The 18,243-nt window shown below is 55.7% G+C and overlaps 2 protein-coding genes and 1 long non-coding RNA gene across 4 annotated transcripts; 2 read left to right on the top strand and 1 right to left on the bottom strand.

The window, feature by feature from the left end:
* Window positions 1-1,422: 1,422 nt before the first annotated feature.
* Window positions 1,423-6,792, bottom strand: PARD6A (par-6 family cell polarity regulator alpha). 2 transcript variants are annotated; one of them, XM_027716276.2, is made up of 3 exons: window positions 6,687-6,792; window positions 5,181-5,403; window positions 1,423-2,497 (listed from the first exon to the last, which is right to left on the bottom strand). In XM_027716276.2, the coding sequence occupies exons 1-3, from the start codon at window positions 6,747-6,749 to the stop codon at window positions 1,710-1,712; spliced, it is 1,074 nt and encodes a 357-aa protein (XP_027572077.1). In that variant the 5' UTR covers window positions 6,750-6,792; the 3' UTR covers window positions 1,423-1,709. The 2 variants fall into 2 exon arrangements, with proteins under 2 accessions (XP_027572077.1, XP_027572078.1); XM_027716277.2 differs by having other exon boundaries at window positions 1,423-2,494.
* Window positions 6,793-7,027: 235 nt separating this feature from the next.
* Window positions 7,028-9,395, top strand: LOC120323179. Its single transcript, XR_005563401.1, has 2 exons — window positions 7,028-8,190; window positions 8,853-9,395. It is a non-coding gene; the product is annotated as an uncharacterized LOC120323179 (long non-coding RNA).
* Window positions 9,396-10,090: 695 nt separating this feature from the next.
* On the top strand, window positions 10,091-17,663 carry HERPUD1 (homocysteine inducible ER protein with ubiquitin like domain 1). Its single transcript, XM_027716275.2, has 8 exons — window positions 10,091-10,334; window positions 11,691-11,768; window positions 11,851-11,925; window positions 13,035-13,156; window positions 13,631-13,753; window positions 14,368-14,715; window positions 15,925-16,030; window positions 16,643-17,663. Exons 1-8 carry the CDS (start codon window positions 10,203-10,205, stop codon window positions 16,808-16,810), a joined length of 1,152 nt encoding a protein of 383 aa, XP_027572076.1. The 5' UTR covers window positions 10,091-10,202; the 3' UTR covers window positions 16,811-17,663.
* Window positions 17,664-18,243: the final 580 nt, after the last annotated feature.

Here is an 18,243-nt window from a genome sequence, read left to right as displayed (position 1 = left end):
TCGTTGGAGCTTGTGTTGTTGCCCCATCTCTTTTGTTGTGTGGGGTGGAAATACTGCACATGGATCCCCAAGTAGCTGCCTTGTTACAGGGGTGGCTCCATCCTGGGCAGGATTTTGTGGGATGGGGATGTTGTGGAGCATTCCAGCCCTGCTGGCGCTCTGCAGTGCCCTGGGATGTCAGGGCTGGGCCGACGCTGCTGCCAAGGGCCAGGGAAACTTTTGGCACTCAAGGGCTGGAGGAGGTGAGATGCCAACCAGAAAATCACCCCACATGATCCTGGGGCTGCCTCAGGGCAAACACCACAGCCAGGCTGAGCTGGCTGGATGGGAGCAACCGGGGCCATGGGCACAGCCCCGAGGCACCTCCCTGCCCAAAACAAGCCTGGGCTAACCAGCCCTGCTGTCAGCTCTGCTCTCAGGTCTGTCTGGGCCCGGCTGTGCACTGTGTGTCCTCAGCTCTTGCTGCTCTCCCTGCCTGCTCTCCTCCTGTGTGGCTGCTGCAAGATTTTGGCTACAGCAGCACAGGGAACTGCATGTGGTTTGAGTTTTGAGAATCAGGAAAGCAAATGGGACACAGCCCTCCTTTCCTGCAGAGATGACCGGCTCTGCTGCCAGCCAGGGTGTGCACCCACCATCACCCCAGGGGAGCCAGGCCAGGGCACCTGGCTCACTTCCCATGGGGTTTACTCTGGGAGAGCCCTTGTGCCATGAAGGGTCTTGCTCCCCATGTTCTGCTGGGGCAAATGGGCTGGAAAGCACTGCCCTCAGATGCCCACTCCCTGCCAGAGCTGTGCCTGGGCTGCTTCGCTGGCAAACATGGCTGGGGGCCCTGTCAGGTTGGGCCACAGTTGTTGGGGCTGAACGCTGATGCTGCAGGAGCTGGGGCAGGAGGGGTGAAGGACTATGGGGATGGCCAGCCATGATCTGCCCAGGCCCATTCCCAGCCAGGACAGGAGGAGAAGCTGTCACTGTCACCACTGCAGGTCCAGCTGGTCCCAGCAGCACAGTGTTGGTCTGTCCCTTCCTGCAGGCAGGAAGGTGCTAGACCAGGGCTGAGCCAGGCCAATAGCAAAGCAAAGGCCAAAGCTACCATCAGCTTGGCCCTTTGGTGATGGAGAGGGACTGAGGGTGCTGGGAGCCCCAGGAGGGGCAGGTATGGCCCCCCCACCCCAAGCTTGGGGCTGGAGGAGGAGGACTGAGCTGTGCCACCCCCAGCAGTGTTTGCAGGGCTGAGCGACAGCCAGGGCACTGCTGCCAGGCCAGGTGTCTGGGCCTCACTGGGGCCACCCAGCACAGCAGCAAAGCCACAGCGTGTGCCAAGGCCAAGGCTGCCTCTCCCAGGCACTGCTACGTGCACAGGGCTGGGGTCCCCACCTGCTGTCCCCTCCTCCCTGCGGTGACACGAACCAGGGACAGGCGTGGTGCTTTCTAGAAAAGGTTTTACTGTCCATTGCAATATATTAATTGATGATGCATATTTCGAGAAAACAATTAAAAATCCCTGCTTGCTTGGAAGGGGGAGCAAGGGGGCTCGGAGGGGCAGTGCCCGGCGCGAGCAGGCGCCGCAGCAGGGCTCGCAGGGATGCAGGTGGTGGGACAGGGCAGTGGGCAGCCCCACTCCACACCGGCCGCGTCATCACCCTGGTGTCCACATCCAGCCGGGATGAGCAGAAGCCCAGCCGGCTGCCGAGTGGCACGGGACCCCACGGCTATAGGGTGAGGAGGGTGCCGTCCTCCCGCCCGCTGCCCCGGCCGGGGCTGCCGTCGTGGCTGCCCAGGGACTGCAGGGAGCCCCGCGAGCTGTGGGGGGACAGGCTGCGCTGGAGGGGTCCGTCCGCGGGGCCCCCGTTGGGGCAGCCCCCAGGGATGTAGTGGGAGGCGCTGTCGCTCTCGATGACCAGGTCGCCCTCCTCGTCGCTCTCGGCCGTGCTGTAGTTGCTCAGGTACTGCGAGGCCGGGCTGGGGGTCTGCTGGCTGGGGGTGCTGTCCGTGGACATGCCGGAGCTGCCCGAGGCCTTGCTGCTGCGGATGACGTTGTTGCGCTGGTTGGCCGGCTTGACAGTGATGATGAGGTTGTGGCTGTTGGCCACCATCATGTCCGTCACTTGGTCCAGGGACTTGCTGGCTACGTCGATGCCGTTCACCTCCAGGATCTCGTCGCTCACCGCCAGCAGCCCCGTGCTCTCGGCCAGGCCGCCCTTCACCAGGCGGGAGATGAAGATGCCGGGCACCTTCTCGACGCCCTGCGGGGCCACGCGCACGCTGACGCCGTCGCGGATGTAGAAGCCCAGCGGCTTGTCTGAGCCGTGCTTGTGGAGCCGCACGCGGCGGTGGGTCTCGGGCAGGATGTCCACGTCGATGATGGAGGAGATCTGGCGGAAGTCCTGGGGCATCCCGATGAGGAGGTGAGGCTTGGCCCGGTAGTGCGCGGGGCGCAGCAGCCCCTTCTTCTTCCGCTGCAGGGAGTTGGAGGCGAAGACACTGGCATCAGACTCTGCTGTAGGGAGCAAGGGAGGACACAGGTCAGACACCGCAGCCACCTGGGGATGCGACCGTGTGCCCTTGGCCCCAGGTGTTGGGGGAGCTGGCAGCAGAAGGGCCTCGCTCACAGGTCTCACCGGCTTTTCCTCCCCAGAGCATCACCCTGGCTTTCCCTGCAGCCTGTCTCCGCTGGGGCCCATCTCCTGGGATTACCCATCATACACAGGCCAGGATTAGTGGGATCGAGGCAGTGATTCAGCCTTAATCACACTTTAAGCCAAACTCTGCAGTTTAACACTAGAGCTGCCAGCCCTGATGGCCTGGGAGCTGCAGCCATGCCCCAGTTTGGCTTTGGGGAGAGGGGACCCCCCATACGAGGAGTGCTGCAGTGGCAGCAAACTCTCTTGAGAGCGAGTCCAACCCTGGGAGCCACCACCAGAGTCCCCAGGCCTCACTACAGCAGGGCCATCACTGGCATGGGCTGGGGATGGCTGCCACCATGTTCTATAGAACCCTGCCATCCCCAAGGTCAGAGACTTCCCAGCTCCCGGAGATCCATCCCAGGGCTGCAGCATCCCCAGGGCCACTGAACATCCCAGACTGTGATTTATGCCAGTGTCTCTTATGCACCTTCATACAGGGTTTGATGCTCCTCCTGGACCCTGCCCTGGGGCTGCTCTGTGGGGCCCAGCTCCAACACATCCTCCTTGGCTCCATCCACCAAGAGCTGGGGAGCATCCCCTCGTTCCCCTCTGGTTTCTCCCCATCCCTTTCCATGTGGGAGTCCAGATCTGGACGCTGCATGGTCAGCACATTCCCCACAGTGCCCCCCACCAGCATCCAGACCCCACTCCAGCCTCAGGAGTGCTGGGGATGTCCCCAAGCCCAGGGGACATGGGATTTCTCCCTAGTCAAGCCAGCCTGCCAGGGCTCCTGGCTTATATATATCTTCCTGCACACACAGCCTGGCATATTTTTAGCTCAGGGAAGGGCGGCGGAGGCTTTCCCACAGCTATTTCAGCACACGAGCTACTCTCCAAGGGGCACAGAGTGGCTGGGCCAGGCGGGTCCAGCATGCCAAGGACGAGCCTGCTGGTGGCCCTGGCAATGTCCCAGGCTCTCCCCTGCCCTTTCCATGAGCCTTGGCCCAGCCAAGGAGGACTAGTGCCACCGTCCCAGCCAGGATGGCTTCACCCAATGGGGTGATGGTTCAGAGGGGAACCCAACCTTTGCTTTTTGCCCTCTTGCTGCAGGACTGGCTGCTGCAGAGCCCACTGATGGGTGCACACCTACCTACACAGGTGTGCACAGCTCCCTGTGCCCGGCACTGTGAGAGGTTCTGCAGCCACATTCCTCAGCGACCCGGACCGGTTCAACGACAGCCCAGCCTTGGGATGACCTGGATCCATTTTAAATCAGCTGTGACTCACCCAGGGCTTGCTCCTGGCCTCTCTGCACACCTCCCCGTGGTGCTGCCGGCCCCTTGGCCCCTCTCCCGCAGGCACAGCCGGCTGTTGGGGCTTGCTGGTGTTGCCTCCTTGCCCTCCTTATCCCACTGCCCACAGTGCCAGGGCTGTGGCTCCTGCCCTCCACACTGTGCCATCTTGGCATGGTCAGTCACAGGCTTTTTCCAGCAGCAGACAAGGTGGCTCTGGGAGCAGGAGCAATGCTCCCACAGCAGCCCTGGCACACCCACCCCTGCTCCATCTCTCTGTGCCACAGCCTGGATCCAAGCATTGCTCCAGGAATGGGATGGTTCGGCACTGGCAGTGACAGCCCCTGAGCACAACACGGGCTCCAGCAGCCTGGATTGCTGCTGCTGGCTCCACACTGTGTGGCCACAGAGAAAATGCATGTCCAGGGCATCCCACACCACCCTGATGCAAAAGCCCAGAAAAAATGGCACACAAGCCAAGGCTGGCCATTGGCATCACCCCTCACCCACAGACTTTGTACCACTGAGCTGGAAACATGGAATTGCTGTGGATGCTGTACCAGAGCAGGAAAACTGGGGCTCTGGGTCAGGTTCCGGCTCTGTGCACTGCTGACTGATGATGCTACTAAAGAGAAAACCCTGGTGCTACTAAACCAAGTGGAAGGGGACGGGCTCATTTCCCCTGTGAAGAGAAGTACCCAGAGTGTTTGTCACTGGGAGATTTCCATCCTCGACAGGACGCTGCTATCAGGGCAATTCCATGCACCTGTGCAAGTAAGTGGCTCTCTGGAAATATGCCACTAAGGTCAGGGCAAGCCCGTGGGCTGCCAGGAAGGCAGCAAGTCTCTTCCCGACGCCTAAAATTCAGCGGCACCCTGAGAGCTCTGCCAAAATGATGGCTGTTGCCTCCTCAGGGCGGGGAACTGGATGGGGCTCCCAGCATAGCGCTCATAGGAACAACACGGGTGTTATCAGGGAGCCCACGCAATCTTGGCTGGAAACCATGACTTCAAAGGGGTGAATTGCAAGGATCTGCCTCTGCTCACCGGGTCACACGGGGCCGGGCTGGGGTGGGTGCCCCTCGGCTGCCAGGGAGAGCCCACGTGGGTGCCACAGCCCTGGCAGGGCTCTGGGAGCCTCCCAGCGCCACCATCTCCGCACCCATCCACCAAAGCAGTGGCTGGAAGATATGATGCCACAGGACGTGGCTCATCTCTCCTGATGGGCAGAACGGATCCAGCGCCCTTCTCCACATCCCACTTACCCTTCTTCTGGATGATGACCCTGAGGAGGGGGTTGGCAGAGGACAGGGCTTTGTGATAGTTGTCGTCGTTGTTGATGGGCAGGAGGTCTCCATGGATGTCTGTGTAACCCAGGAGCACGTCCACCCGTGGGATCTGGTGCACCGTCTGCAGCAGCCGGTAAAAGTCCTGGAAGCTGCCCGCGCCGGAGCGTTTCATGGCGAAGCGGCGGAATTCAGCATCGAACTGTGGAGGAGGAGGAGGAAGAGGAGGACGAGGGTGAGGCTGGGCAGGGTTGGCTCTGGCCGGCAGGACTGATGAAGGCAGGGCACCACACAGAGCTGCCCCAGGGCAGGCAGAGCCAGGCACTGCCGGCTCCAGAGCCCAGCAGCACCAAGGCAGCAGCACCAGCCGGGCAGAGCTCGTCCCAAAAACAAAGTAAAAGGAGCGAAGGCGTTTTCCTGCCCAAACATCGAAGTGACAGGGCGAGAGAGGTGCCCCCGAGGCAGAGGAAGGACCCTCCGGCCGCACCACCAGCCACGGCAGGCTCTGTGCTGCCGGGAGGCCCTTCCCTGCGACACGGGCACTGCCGGAGCACCTGGTGAGCAACAGCGTTAATTAAAGCCTCCTTCCGTCACGACGAGGGGGAAGCCAATTAAGAACAGGCTGAGGAACGCTGCGGGGATGGCGCTGCCCGTGGGGGTCACACCCCGGCTGTTGGGGCAGGCGGCGGCCCCCATGCCCTGGGAAGAAGGGCACGCTGCACCCCGACAGGGGTCCCGGACAGGCAAGGGCACAGCTGGGCAAGTGCACAGCTGGATAAGGGTTCAGAAATGGAGTGCGAACATCTGGGTAAGCACAGGGATGGTTGGTGGGCACAGGTGGATGCATATCTGGGTGAGGGCACGCATCTGGGCAAGGGTGTGCCGGCTGAGCGCACATCTGGATGAGCAGACACGTCTGCGGGAGACCACATCTGGGCGAGCGCACAGCCATGCAGGTGTGCACATCTGGACGCACAGCAGGGGCTCGCCCCTTGCTGGGGGTGCCCAGCTGTGTGATGGCATAGCCGGGGGGTGTGCACGCCTCGGCGAGCGCGCACATCTGGGCGAGAGCACATCTGGGCAAGGTGTGTCCCCGGGGTGACCGCGCACCCAGCGCACCCGCACCGGCGGGGCCACTCCGCACACGGGAGCTGCCGGCGCGGCTCACCGGCGCCCTGCGCATCTGGCGGGCGCTCCGCCGCGGCGCTCCCACGGCCGCGCCGAGCGATCCCGCGGCCCCGCAGAGCGCACGGTGGCGGGACGCCGCGCCCGCCGGGCCGGGCCGGGCTCGGGGAGGCTCCGTGCAGCGCCGCCGCAGCGCAGCGGAGCGGAGCGCCCGCACGGCCTGGCTGCCGCGCCGCTCCCCGGTGCGCGGTGCCCGCCCCACGTGTGCCGCCCGGCGCGGGGGCGACGGCGCCCGGTGGCGACCCGGCGGAACCGGCACCGACATCGGCATCACCGGCGCCGTGCCCGGCGGGCGCTTACCTTGCTCTTGACCTCGATGACGGGCTCGGCGGAGCGCGCGGGCGTGCGGTGGTGCTTGGCCATGGTGCGGGCCGGGCCGGGCCGCGGGGCCGCGCCGCCACCGCCGCTCCCGCGGCCACGGGGGATTTTCACCGGCCATGACGTCACCGGCGGGCCGGCCGGGCCCCGCCGCGCCATTGGCCGGGACCGCGCGGGGGGCGTGGCCCGAGGGCTCCTGACAACGTCGCCGTGGTAACGGGGGCGGGAGCGGGCGGGCGGCAGGACCCCCGTCCCTGTCCCCAGCCCGTCCCTGTCCCCAGCCCGTCCCTGTCCCCAGCCCCGTCCCCGTCCCCATCCCCGTCCCCGGCCCCATCCCCGTCCCCGGCCCCATCCCCGACACCCCGGCCCCGCCCGGCCTGGGCACTGCTCCGCTTGCCAGCGGGACGCCGCCGCGCTGGGACGGCACCGGGCACCGCGCCGGTAATCCCAGGCGTCCCATCGCTATCAAGAACCTCATTAGCGGCAAAGTGAAGCCAACAGCATGTCAGCACCCCCACTGCATCCCCACGAGTGTCACCGGTGGAAGCCTTGGCCCCGCCTGGGGGTATCCCGGTGTTTCCCCACGCTGGCAGAGGGCCCTGCCTCTCCCACCGACCCAGCGTTGCTGCTCCCTGTGCCACCGTTTTGGTGGCCTTTGGCAGAGGCACCTCTGGTAGCAGAGGACAGTTTCCAGCTGTGCCCTTCATTTCCCACCTGCTGGTTAAAGATGCCCTCCAGTTTTTCTCCCCTGTCTGGCAGGAGCGTTTTGTGCCGCCCTGGAGCAGCACAGGCCAGGGAAGGTTCACTGTTTTGGGGATGAGTTGCTTTACTGAGTGGTGGAACAACCGAGTGAGAGGACGAGAAATGCTCGAGTTCACCGGGTGTGCGGCAAAGCCTCGCTGTGCCCATCCCAGCACCAGGCTGCCAGGACATGTAGCCAGAGCACACCTCCTCAGTGCTGCTGGGCTGTGTCCACAGGTACCCTCAGGATGTGGCTCCAGCAGAACTGTCCCTGCTCAGGCACCGAAACATCCAGGGACAGGCAGGCAGCCCCTTCCCTGCAGACCCCACAGAGGAGCTGGAGCGCACTGAGAGCTGCCGGCACCGGGGTCACCAGCACTGATCCAGACCAAAGTCTTGTTCATGGTCTCCAAGGAATCTTGGAGCCAAAGGGGCCATGACAGAAGCGCCATGAAATGTTTTTTAAAGCCAGACACCTAATGAGCACAGGACTTCCAACAGAATGAAATAATTGAAATGAGTCCAAAGAATCAGCCTGGCTTGTCTGGATCACACCCCCCTTTGACCCTCACTCTATCCCAGCCCACGGAGCAACCTTTGGATGGCACAAAATTGCATCAGACCCCGGCTTTTAAACAGAGTAATTGTGCTGAGGTCAGAGAGATAATCCTGATTTACAACGGAGTTAATATTTACGCAGGCACTGGTGACAAAAGAAGCTTGCAGCTCTTCATCTCCAATTTTGGTAAATCAGGGTTAATTGTTCAGCAGGACCGTGGGGTGACGTGCTGGTCACACCTTCTGTTTTGTGGCATGGCTCCAAATCTGCTGCCACAGAGAGAGTTAAGCTAAGCAGACAGTATCAGGGCAGGCATTTGTTTTGCTTCAGTCCTAGGAGCTCTGAATCAGTCTCTGGAACTGGAGCATGTGGTACCAAATGTCCAGACGTGTCCACTGACTCCAAATCCACCAGTTCTTGGCTGCTCTGGGTGAGGGCAGTGAGGGCCTGACTCTCCAGGGGGCTTAGCACCCCCAGGCTTGGAGTGGGGCTGCAGAGGTTTAGCACTCAGGCAGGTGGTTCCTCCAGCCCCTGCTCCAAGCCAGGTCAGCACTGGGTTCAGGTAAGTTTGTCCAGCACATTCCTGTGAATGGGCAATTTTCCCAGCAATGGCTCGGGCAGGGGATGGGCAGTGGGCAGCTCAGGTGAGCTCTGCCCCTGCTGCCTGTGACAGGGGGGAGAAACACAGGAGCCTGAGCTCGTGGCAGATTGGTTGTGGCTACAGTGGCTCACCTGGTCCATTGGCCAGTAACTGCACAGGGAGTCCCAGCAAAACACACACTCAGAGCCTGAGATCCTGGTTTTACTCTGACATCTCCACAGCCTTACCCTGTCCTTGCCATCCACAGGAGCCCTCTGGGTACTCCAAGCAAAGGCTACAACCAAGTGAGCAGAAAAGTCACCTTGATGCTATTGGGGGACATCGTCAAGGGTGGCCCTGGACACTGCGTTTGCCTTTCTTTCCCTCTTCCATTGCCATTAGGAGCTGGGGGTCAGGAATCATAGCCTGTGCCAAAGGAGCAAGAGGAGCACAGAGAGGGCAGAGCAGGCAGGAGCACAGCCTCAGTGCTGCCTGTGGGATGTAACAGAGGAATGGGCTCCGATGGCGTTGTCCACCCTCACAAGGATGTACCCTGGCAGCCGTGGAGGGTTCGTCGGACCAGACCCAGGCTCAGCTCATCTCTTTATGATTTTGCTTTCTCGGCGGCAGTGCCCCGTGGCTCAGCTCTTCCCCGGGATGATGATGCACCCCCGTGTCTTCTCTGGCTGCAAAACCCGGTGCTGGCTGCGGACTCATCCGTGCCTTCGGGCAACAGGTCTGGCTGCCAAGGAACAGTGAGCAGCTCCCGAAACACGCAGAGTAAATAAATACCTGGTGCCGAGAGATAAAACTGCTTCTCGCACCCCTACGGTTTGGTTTCAAAGGACGCGAAAACCCCCTCCTGGTGCACCGGGATCATTACCACTGGTTTTCCCGATGCTTGGTCGCATCTCAAAGGAAGATGGGCGCGAGGAGGACGACTCAGAAGCTCCTGGTCCACATTTTCACGTCTTTTTATTTTTTTTTTGTCAGTAAAAATTTCATGAATTATGAAAAATAATAACTGCACACTCCTTTTGGCCCCGCGCAGGAGCGCGGCGTGTCCTGTCCCCGCAGAGTCAGCAGCAAACCCGCTGAGGCAGCTGCGCAGATCTGATAAAACAACCACAGGGTGAAAAAGGGGATGTTTCACCTGGACCGGGCAAGGTGCAGCACCTGCCAGGGCCCCACAGAGCTGTGCTGCCCCGACGGGCGGAGGGGAGAGGGAGGAGCGGAGCCAGGGGGTCCCTAAAAACAGTGTTGCTGCTGGGGCTGACGTTGTGGAGGGCAGGAGGACAGTGGGCACAGAAGGGACAGCGGAGACACCAGCACAGTCCCTGCATGGCCGCCATCCCCTTACGGCCCGGGCGGGCGGAGCACGGTCCCCATGGTGACGCTGTAGCCCCGCCCCTCGCCCGGCACCGCCCAATCAGCGCTCCCGCCTCCTCGCGGCGAAGCACGCGGGGCCCCGTCCCATTGGCCCACGTGGAAGTCCCCGCCCCCTCGCCCGCCGCGTCGAATCAGGTGCAGCCACCGCGGCCCTGCAGCGGGGCGGGCCCCTATAAAAGCCTTCCCGGAGGGAAAACGCCGCCGCCGCCCGTTCTGTCCCGTCCTCGTCATGGAGGAGCCGCTGGTGCTGCTGGTGCGGAGCCCCTCGGGGCGGCACGACGACCTGCGGCTCCGCGCCGCGCCCGCCTGGACCGTGCGCCGCCTCAAGACCGAGCTGCGCCAGCTCCTGCCCGACGCGCCGGTGAGTGCGACACCCCCCTGCCCCGCCTTCCCCTTCTCGCAGCCCCGCCGGGCGGGGGTACCGGGTCCCCGCGGGACAGCGACGAGAGCCCCCGTGGGACTCCTGTGGGGCTCCTGGGGCTGTCCCCTGTCCGCCCCCCCGTCCCAGGGTGTCCCGGTCCTGGCACCTGAACCCCCCCCGCCCCGGGGTGTCCCGGTCCCGGTTGCATCAGCCTCGGGTTATTTTGGGACTCGATCTGTGGCTCGGCCGCGGTTAATCATTAACCGCCCTCCCGGGACGGCGTGTCCTGCGGGTGTTTGGAGACGTCATCGCCGGCGGGAGGCACCGGGCTGTGCCGGTGAGCGCCGCACCCACCGGGAGCAGCGAGCGCGGAGGCTCCTCCGGCGGGGTTTGGAGGCTGTACCCGCCGAGCGGGGGGCACAGCGGCGGGACGGGGCTTGGGCGGCTGTGCGGGGTTGAAATGCAGAAGTGTCGCTGCCCCCTGAGCCGCAGGACTCGAGGGCTGACACGTGAGAGCTGCTGGAGCAGCTGCGCCCCGTGACCCGCTGCTCCCACGGGAGGCGTCCCCGCAGGAGGGGTGTGCTCTTCACGGGGTCAGAGAGGTTGGAAAAGACCTCCAAGATCGTCAAGTCCGACCTTTGGCCAAACACCACCGTGCCCGCTAACCCATGTTGTGCAGTGCTATGTCTGCTCATTTTTTGAAGACTCCCAGGGACTGTGACTCTACCCCCTCCCTGGACAGCCCGTTCCAATGCTTAACCACTCCTTCAGTGAAGAAATATTTCGTAACATCCTGAGCCTGCTCTGGCGAGCCTAAGGCCGTTTCCCCCTGTCCTGGTGCTTGTTGCCTGGGAGAAGGTGTGACCGCCTCGTGCTTTTGCCCTGCTCTCCAGGGAGTGAGGTGACTGCCCAGAAACGGGCTCTGGGACTGCTGTGCTGCAGGGGGACAGCTCCAGGTGGAGAGCTCCTGGGACTCATTGGATGGGCTGTAACAGATTTACAGCTCTCGTGCTGATCAGATTGGAGGGAACTCCAAACCTGTTTCTGGGAAACACAAATGTTTTTGTCAGGATTGTAAAAGAGATGGCACGTAACCAAGTCCTTTGCCAAAGGGGCTTTATATCCTCCTGCTGGTTTAGACCTCACTCAAGTAATTTAGACGTCACTCAAGTAATGTCACACTTGGGTGTTCAGTTGTGCACATCTAAATTCAGCTAAAGTGAACAATTCCCTCTGCCCCTTAATGTGTGGGGTGCTCCCAGCTCCATGCCTCTTGTCTGGCTGTAAGTTGTGTCAGTAGTTCTTGTGTGTGCTTGGCAGAGAAGTCATCCTACTCTTTGTTTTCTTTCTTCAAAGCCTGAAGACGACCAAAAGCTGATTTATTCTGGGAAACTGCTGCTTGATCATCACTGTCTGAGAGAACTGCTGCCAAAGGTATAAAAAATATCTTTTGCCATGTGCTGAAATATATCAAGAGAAGTGATTTTTTTTAACATGTTTTCCCTTACATTTTTAGCATGAGGAATTGCATGCTCTTCATTTGGTGTACAAATTCAAGACTCCTGCAAATGTGCAAGAAACCAAATCGGAGGTACTTAAGCTAAGTTAACAAGGTGCTCTGAATCTTGGGGTTCTAACTGAAAATGAGAAGTGTTGAATGGCCATTTTAAAGTTCCTGGTACTGCAGGTTTTCCCTGTTAATGTAGCAGCAGTGTTAGTTTGTGATACTTTGTTTAGGAATGTGAGAATGTATTTGGATTAAGCTGAGTAAAAAAAATTGACTCTACAATTCATCAGTAAAGATTCTCATGACGTCTGTTAAGAAATATGAGAACTATCATCTAGTTGTAACACGCTGCTCAGGGGAGAAATGCTTTCTGGTAAATTCATTTTTAATGGTAAATAGAATATGATTTGTCATGTTCCAGGCTCTCTTAGACTGAGCTTGTGGGCAGAACACACAGAAGTTGGGGAAGTGGTTCTGATCTGTATGGGGAAGGAAGAAAGCTGAGAGCTCTTTAACTGCTCTCATTAATGACTCATCTTTGGCTTCCTCTCTACAGGCTGAACCTTAGAGCTTGAACTTAGTACTTACTGTTTTCAAGTGCAAATGGCCAAACCCAGTCCTTACTTTGAAGTGGGTGGGCAAATGTTTCTAGAGGTGTGTTCCTGTTGCCCATTATAGGCAATTTGAGCTTACCCTACCTGTACCTGGTGGTTGCTAGAGGTGAGCCAACTTTGGCTGGATATTATACAGATTTATCACCACAGAACAGCTCTTGAACTCTGTGTACAGCAGGTGGTGCATGCAAGTACAAACTTGCCATAATAAAAAGCCAAACTGCCTTGTGTGCAGTTTCCTCTGTTCCCTCTGATTACATTTTTATAACCAGATGGGCAGTGAATGTGTGCATGAGAAGTAATAAATACAGTGTAGATCTGGTGAAAGGGAAGAGTAACATCAAGTCAATTTTGCATCCCAGTCATTTTTTTTTTTAAGGAACTTTAAAGTACTGTTGGAGGTGCTTGTGGCATGGTGCCCAAAAGCAGTGTCAGCGCTGAGTGGTGCCGTGCAGGCCTAAGTGTGTGAGCTGGGTTAGCAGTGTTAAAAAAAGAACATATTCTGGGTGATGTAACCTTTTTGCATAAGGTGTGTGTGGTGTCCTGAGTGAACCTCACTGGTTGCACTGCTGTCTCTAGGTTAAAGCTGATCAGCCCAAGTCGTCACCAGAAGCCAGTCAGGAACCATCTGTATCTTCCTCAAATGGTGGAAGATTGAATTGCTCTTCAGGTGACCAGTCTTCAGCAGAAGCCAGTAATGGGTAAGTACATTTTTATGTACATAAGTAAGATTTAAAATGTTGTGTTTGTGTTTGGATACCAGCTCCTTATGCCAGACGTACCGCCTTAATGTTCATAGAACATGGGCCAAATATGAGGCTATATATAAAAGCTTTAGAGGACATAGAATAATTGGGGTTGGAAGGGACCTTTAAAGGCAAACCTCATGTCATGAGGGGCACCTTCAACTAGATCAGGTTGCTCAGAGCCCTGTCCAACCTCGCCTTGAACACACCCAAGGGATGTGGCATCTAAAGGAAAATGCACTGCTCTGTTAGTTGAAAATCTTCCTTTTATTCACATGGGTAAAGATGCGTCTCTAATATTCTAGAAGGAAGAATCAGTTTTCCATCTCAATGCACAGAATGGCAGAACCTGTTTACATTGTTCTGTAATAAATTACTCTTGCTGTTTGTCCAGTGTTTGCTAATGAATGTGTTCAAATTTTGACCAAGGCTGGAAACAACTCGGCATCCCTTCCAGAGTGTGGCTCCTGGCTTCTCTGCTTACACAACCTACAGCATGCTTCAGATGTCGTGGTTCCAGCAGATCTATGCAAGGCAGTACTACATGCAATAGTAAGTGTTCTGTCCCAAGCTACCAGTAGGAAGTAGAAACCGTAATAGAAGAAGTTGAGAGCTCCTGGCAGTTCTTCCTCTTCTGATGGTGTTTGGAGACTCTTTTTCATTGGAACTCGTGGTGAATGTTGAGGGAATGCACCTCTAACTGCCATGTGGTCTCTGTTGCTGTTCAGGCCACTGATTCTGAGTCTCGCCCCCTGCAGATCTCTGATCAGGAGGGCAGGAGTCTCCAGAGAAAATGTAATCCTGCTGATGAGCCTTAGCTCTTTTTTTGACTGCTCAAAGTAGCACGCAGCTGCTTTGACTGGAGATTGGTGACAGAGGTCAAGCTGAGACTGGCAGAAGGCTTTTAGGCAGATTGCTCTAAATTTTTTTGTGAAATATCGATGTTATTCATGTATGGGAGTGTACCTGGTTTGACTGGCTGAGGTCACTGTACAGCTCTAATGGGTAGAACTAAAACTTTTTAACCCTCCTGTAGCCTTTAAACTTGATGCTTTCTGCTGGCATGGGATGGCTCTTCTTAAAGACAGACAGATTTTTTCAGTGCCTGTGTTAAGTGTGAAAAGATTTGACTAAGCCTCGTTCTGTACTCTGCTCTCTGGTTCCAGCTTGGCTTCTACTGCTGCATCTGGTGACCCATCCCATGCACAGCGTTCTCAGGAGATACCAGTGGCACCAGTGACACCTCCAGCTCCTCTCCCAGACCCGTTTCCTGCACAGAACCAGCCTGGGAACCAGAATGCTGCTGCCCAGGTTAACGCAGTGGCCAACCAGAACCTGCGGATGAATGCCCAAGGGGGTCCCCTCGTGGAGGAGGAGGAGGAGGGTGGCAATCGGGACTGGCTGGACTGGCTCTACTCAGCAACACTGTTATATGTTTTTGTCAACATGGTCTATTTCTACTCCAGTATCAGCAGACTCCTCCTGGTTATGGGCGGCACCTTTCTGATGTATCTGTAAGTATATGGGATGAATATTTACTTTTCAGAAGTGTTCCACTGAAGTACTGAGCTCAGTGCTGCACTCAGCTGCCTCACCACTTGTACCTGGAAAGGGCCAACCACTCCTCTGTCGTGGTATAACTCAGTATTTAGCAAAAATATAAGTGTGCCTATGCCTGGATTAAATGAAGAATGTTGCTGATAGCAGGTGATCTCCCTGGGGTTTGGTACTGATGCTTCTGGGGTGGCTGGCTTTCTATTTTAGAGAAACTACTTAAAACCAAAGTAGCTCCCAGTATAAAGCCCCAGCAACTTGGCAGTGTAGAACAGACAGACCTGTAGGTTCAGTGTAGAAAATGACAGTTGTTTGTTGGGAAAAAAGTCATTGAAGTCTGGGAAGAGGGTCTCACACCTGCTGTTTCAGTCACGCACTGATGTGGGTTTTTCTGTTGTGTGTTGCCTCTCTGGAGAGCAGATCAGACTGAACTGAATGCAGTGTCCTGAAATGCCTTTGAACCCCTCTGTGGGGGGAAAAACCCACAATAATGAGTGGGCCCTCAGCTGCCATGCTTGGGATGTCTTGTCTGAGAAAGATAATCTGTCCTCTAAAATTCTCTGATCACCAGTAAAGCAAATGGTGTAGGCCTCTGAATTCCTGTTGGTAGGTGTAGGAGTTAAAACTGGAGCAGGTCTTGCAACATCTATGCAGACTTGGAGAGTGAAGGTTAATTGTTTCATTAAGTCTCTAAATTTTACTGTTGATATTTCTGAGGTGTAACTTGGAACAGCTTATCTTGTGGGTTACAAGGTGCAGGTGCTGTAGGGACACAGACCTTCTAACGAGGTCTGTACTTTTTGTGAGGTAGTGCTGGTTTTCTATATTCTTTGTCATGCCCTTTTTTTAGGGTGAGTACAGAGAAGTTACCCGGGGTTGTACAAACATGGTAATCAAGCAGGCTCTTTGTACCTCCAGCAGAATGCTGGGTGCAAATCTGGATGTAGTGCTGCTTGCTTGGAATGGGAGCAGATGCTCCCCTTCCCCTCCAACCCCATGGTTTGCTGCGAACTGGAGGCTTTGAAAGTACTAAAATGGGTCAGGGCTGAAAGACCTTAATATGCTGAACTTGTTGTCAGCAGCTGTGAGCAGTCAGATGTGGAGCTGTTGGTGTAACAGGAGGGAGTAATGTTGAAACAACGTTAATTAAAATCTGTTGCCTTCCCCAGGCACCACGCTGGATGGTTCCCATTTAGGCGAAGACCAGTTCAGCCCTTCCCAGGCAATGTTCCTCCTCAAGCTGCTCCAAACCAGGACCAGAACAATAACTTAGAGGTATTGTCTTGCTGTATTTTTAAACCATAGGAATGAAACCCTGTCAGGTTTCACTTTTGGTTTATTTATTATATGTAGCAAAAACTTCCCTCTAAACTTTTATAAGAAACTGTCTTCCATGGGGGAATAATTTGCAACTGAGTCCTCCACTGGTGTAGTATATTCATTCCTTTGTTCTACAAAATACTTCAGACTGAATGTTATCTTTTAGTTGCTTCTATCCTTCAGGAAGTTGTAATGGAGAGTGGTCTGTCACAGTCTGTAACTGAGGACAGGGTTCAGACTACACCTCTTTAGGATTTGGGTCTGCAAACAGTTTGTGAGTCTTGCATTTCGAGCCGACGCTTCTGGTTGATGTCAGTGAAAGTTAGTTGGCTGTAAATACATAATTCACCTGATCTGGTGCTGCATGTCTGTCCTAGACAGTGTTTTTGGACACACAGTGAGGGTTAACCAGTGTGCATCTTGGTTTTTTGACTTTGTGTCTGGGGATACTTAGAAGATTTTATATTCGGACAGTGACACTTGGGCAACAAAACCTGCTGTTGGATCCCTGATTCTTGTAATGTGTTTCTGAAACTCTCATTTACCAAATATCCTTTACTTTGGCAGGGAGGAAATGCAGGCAGAGCAGATGCATCCGAGGCACCTCCCGATGAGGGACAGGCTTTACAAGAACTGCAGCAGGCTAATCCTTCACTTATGAGCACAGCATGGGTGTTTTTCAAGACATTCTTTGCATCCCTCCTTCCAGAAGGGCCTGGAGTGACCCAGAACTGATTTGTCACCGATCTGCTTGTCTTGAAACTGCAGTGGGCACCTGAGACAATCCGATACCAACTCCAAACCAGATGTGGAAGGCACTTCCTCTGGCTTTCACTGGCCAAGCAAATAAAGCTGCAAAGAAGCCTTACGTCGTTACAGCCTAGAGACTAAAATGCTTGTCCTCATTCCAAAGAACTTTGTTCCACAGCATTTATTAGGTACCTGTGTAGAGGCTTGGCGTTGTGAACTTGTGCACTAAATGCACAGGCTGGGTGTGCAAAAATGTTAGAGAAGCAAATTGCTTCTTCTGTGCAACGTGATTCCTGTTGGAATGTTTCAAATGCTATTTTAATTACACTGAGTGTAGGATCTCAAAAAAAAAAAATTTTTTGCTAGATATGCATTAGCGGATTTTTAGGGAAAATCCATTGTTAAATTGCTTCGACCGTATTTTTAATTTTCTTTGTAAATATTTTCCTATGAAGGATGTGTTGTGCAATCTCCTTGTTGGACAAAGTGGAGGACTGTAAGACAGTGACCTGGATAAGCAATTACCTCAGTGGAGCTGCAGACTAAATGTCACGTTGCCAAATTCAAATAGTTTAAACTCAAGGTTTAATTCTCCTCCCTACCCCCCTCCACCCCCACTGCCAAATAATGGGAGAAGAGCGTGTTCAGGTCTGTGTAGCAAAACATTATGCAAGGTGTAAACTTCACTCCTTTTGGATGCAAAGTTGAAGCAGTCTAATACCTGTATTCAACTTTGCATCCTCATTCCACTGTGTCTCTCCGGTATTATTTCATTGTGTCCCCTTTCATTTCTGATATGGTTAAGGGCTATGATTCCAATAAAATTTGCAGGCATTTATATCCACGTTTGTATACACCCTACAGCAATTGGAAGACTACCTGTGCAAAGCACAGGATGTGCTCTTGCCTTGTTTTGTCATGAAAAATTATGAGTTAGGATATGAGGGGCAAAGATGCTTGCAGAGCCTTAAACTCAGTTCCTTGCCTGTGTTCTCCAGCAGCCTTCAGCAGTGCCTTGGGTAGCTTGTGTTTGCTCACTGACAGTGGCTGACACGAATGGCCACGGGCAGGAAATTCCACAGGTATTTGGAAATTTTGACCTCTTGAGCTCTGTATGTGACTGCTGGTGGAGTTGCAACACACTGTCTTGGCCCAGGGTTTTAACTTGGCTTGAAATGTGCTGTCCAGGAACAGCTGCCACTCATGGAACTTGGAATGCTTTTCCTCAGTGTTGCCTGCACTTGGCAGGGCAGTTTATTTAGGAGTGTCTCATCAGGGCTGACATGCATGAGTTGGTACAAGCAGTTGTAACTGCTTGATCTTGCCACTTCAGGCTGATGTTAGACATGGTTTGTTGGTGTTTCCTGTGGTAGGGAGCTTAATCCTAGTGGTGTTTTTTGCTTTGAGCAATTCCTTTT

Source organism: Pipra filicauda, unplaced genomic scaffold (assembly GCF_003945595.2).
Source record: "Pipra filicauda isolate LSUMZ 115617 unplaced genomic scaffold, ASM394559v2 scaffold205_size1947385_pilon, whole genome shotgun sequence".
Classification (NCBI taxonomy): Eukaryota; Metazoa; Chordata; class Aves; order Passeriformes; family Pipridae; genus Pipra; species Pipra filicauda.
The sequence above is the reverse complement of the archived record's forward strand: the minus strand, read 5'-3'. Positions and strand labels throughout refer to the sequence as shown.

Coding starts and splice junctions, on each gene's coding strand:
- PARD6A (XM_027716276.2), bottom strand. CDS start 6,749: ATGGCCAAGCACCACCGCACGCCCGCGCGCTCCGCCGAGCCCGTCATC. Junction 5,404..6,686: donor TCATCGAGGTCAAGAGCAAG/GTAAGCGCCCGC, acceptor CCTCCTCCACAG/TTCGATGCTGAATTCCGCCG. Junction 2,498..5,180: donor GGTCATCATCCAGAAGAAGG/GTAAGTGGGATG, acceptor TGCTCCCTACAG/CAGAGTCTGATGCCAGTGTC.
- HERPUD1 (XM_027716275.2), top strand. CDS start 10,203: ATGGAGGAGCCGCTGGTGCTGCTGGTGCGGAGCCCCTCGGGGCGGCAC. Junction 13,754..14,367: donor AGGCAGTACTACATGCAATA/GTAAGTGTTCTG, acceptor CTCTGGTTCCAG/CTTGGCTTCTACTGCTGCAT. Junction 16,031..16,642: donor ACCAGAACAATAACTTAGAG/GTATTGTCTTGC, acceptor TTACTTTGGCAG/GGAGGAAATGCAGGCAGAGC.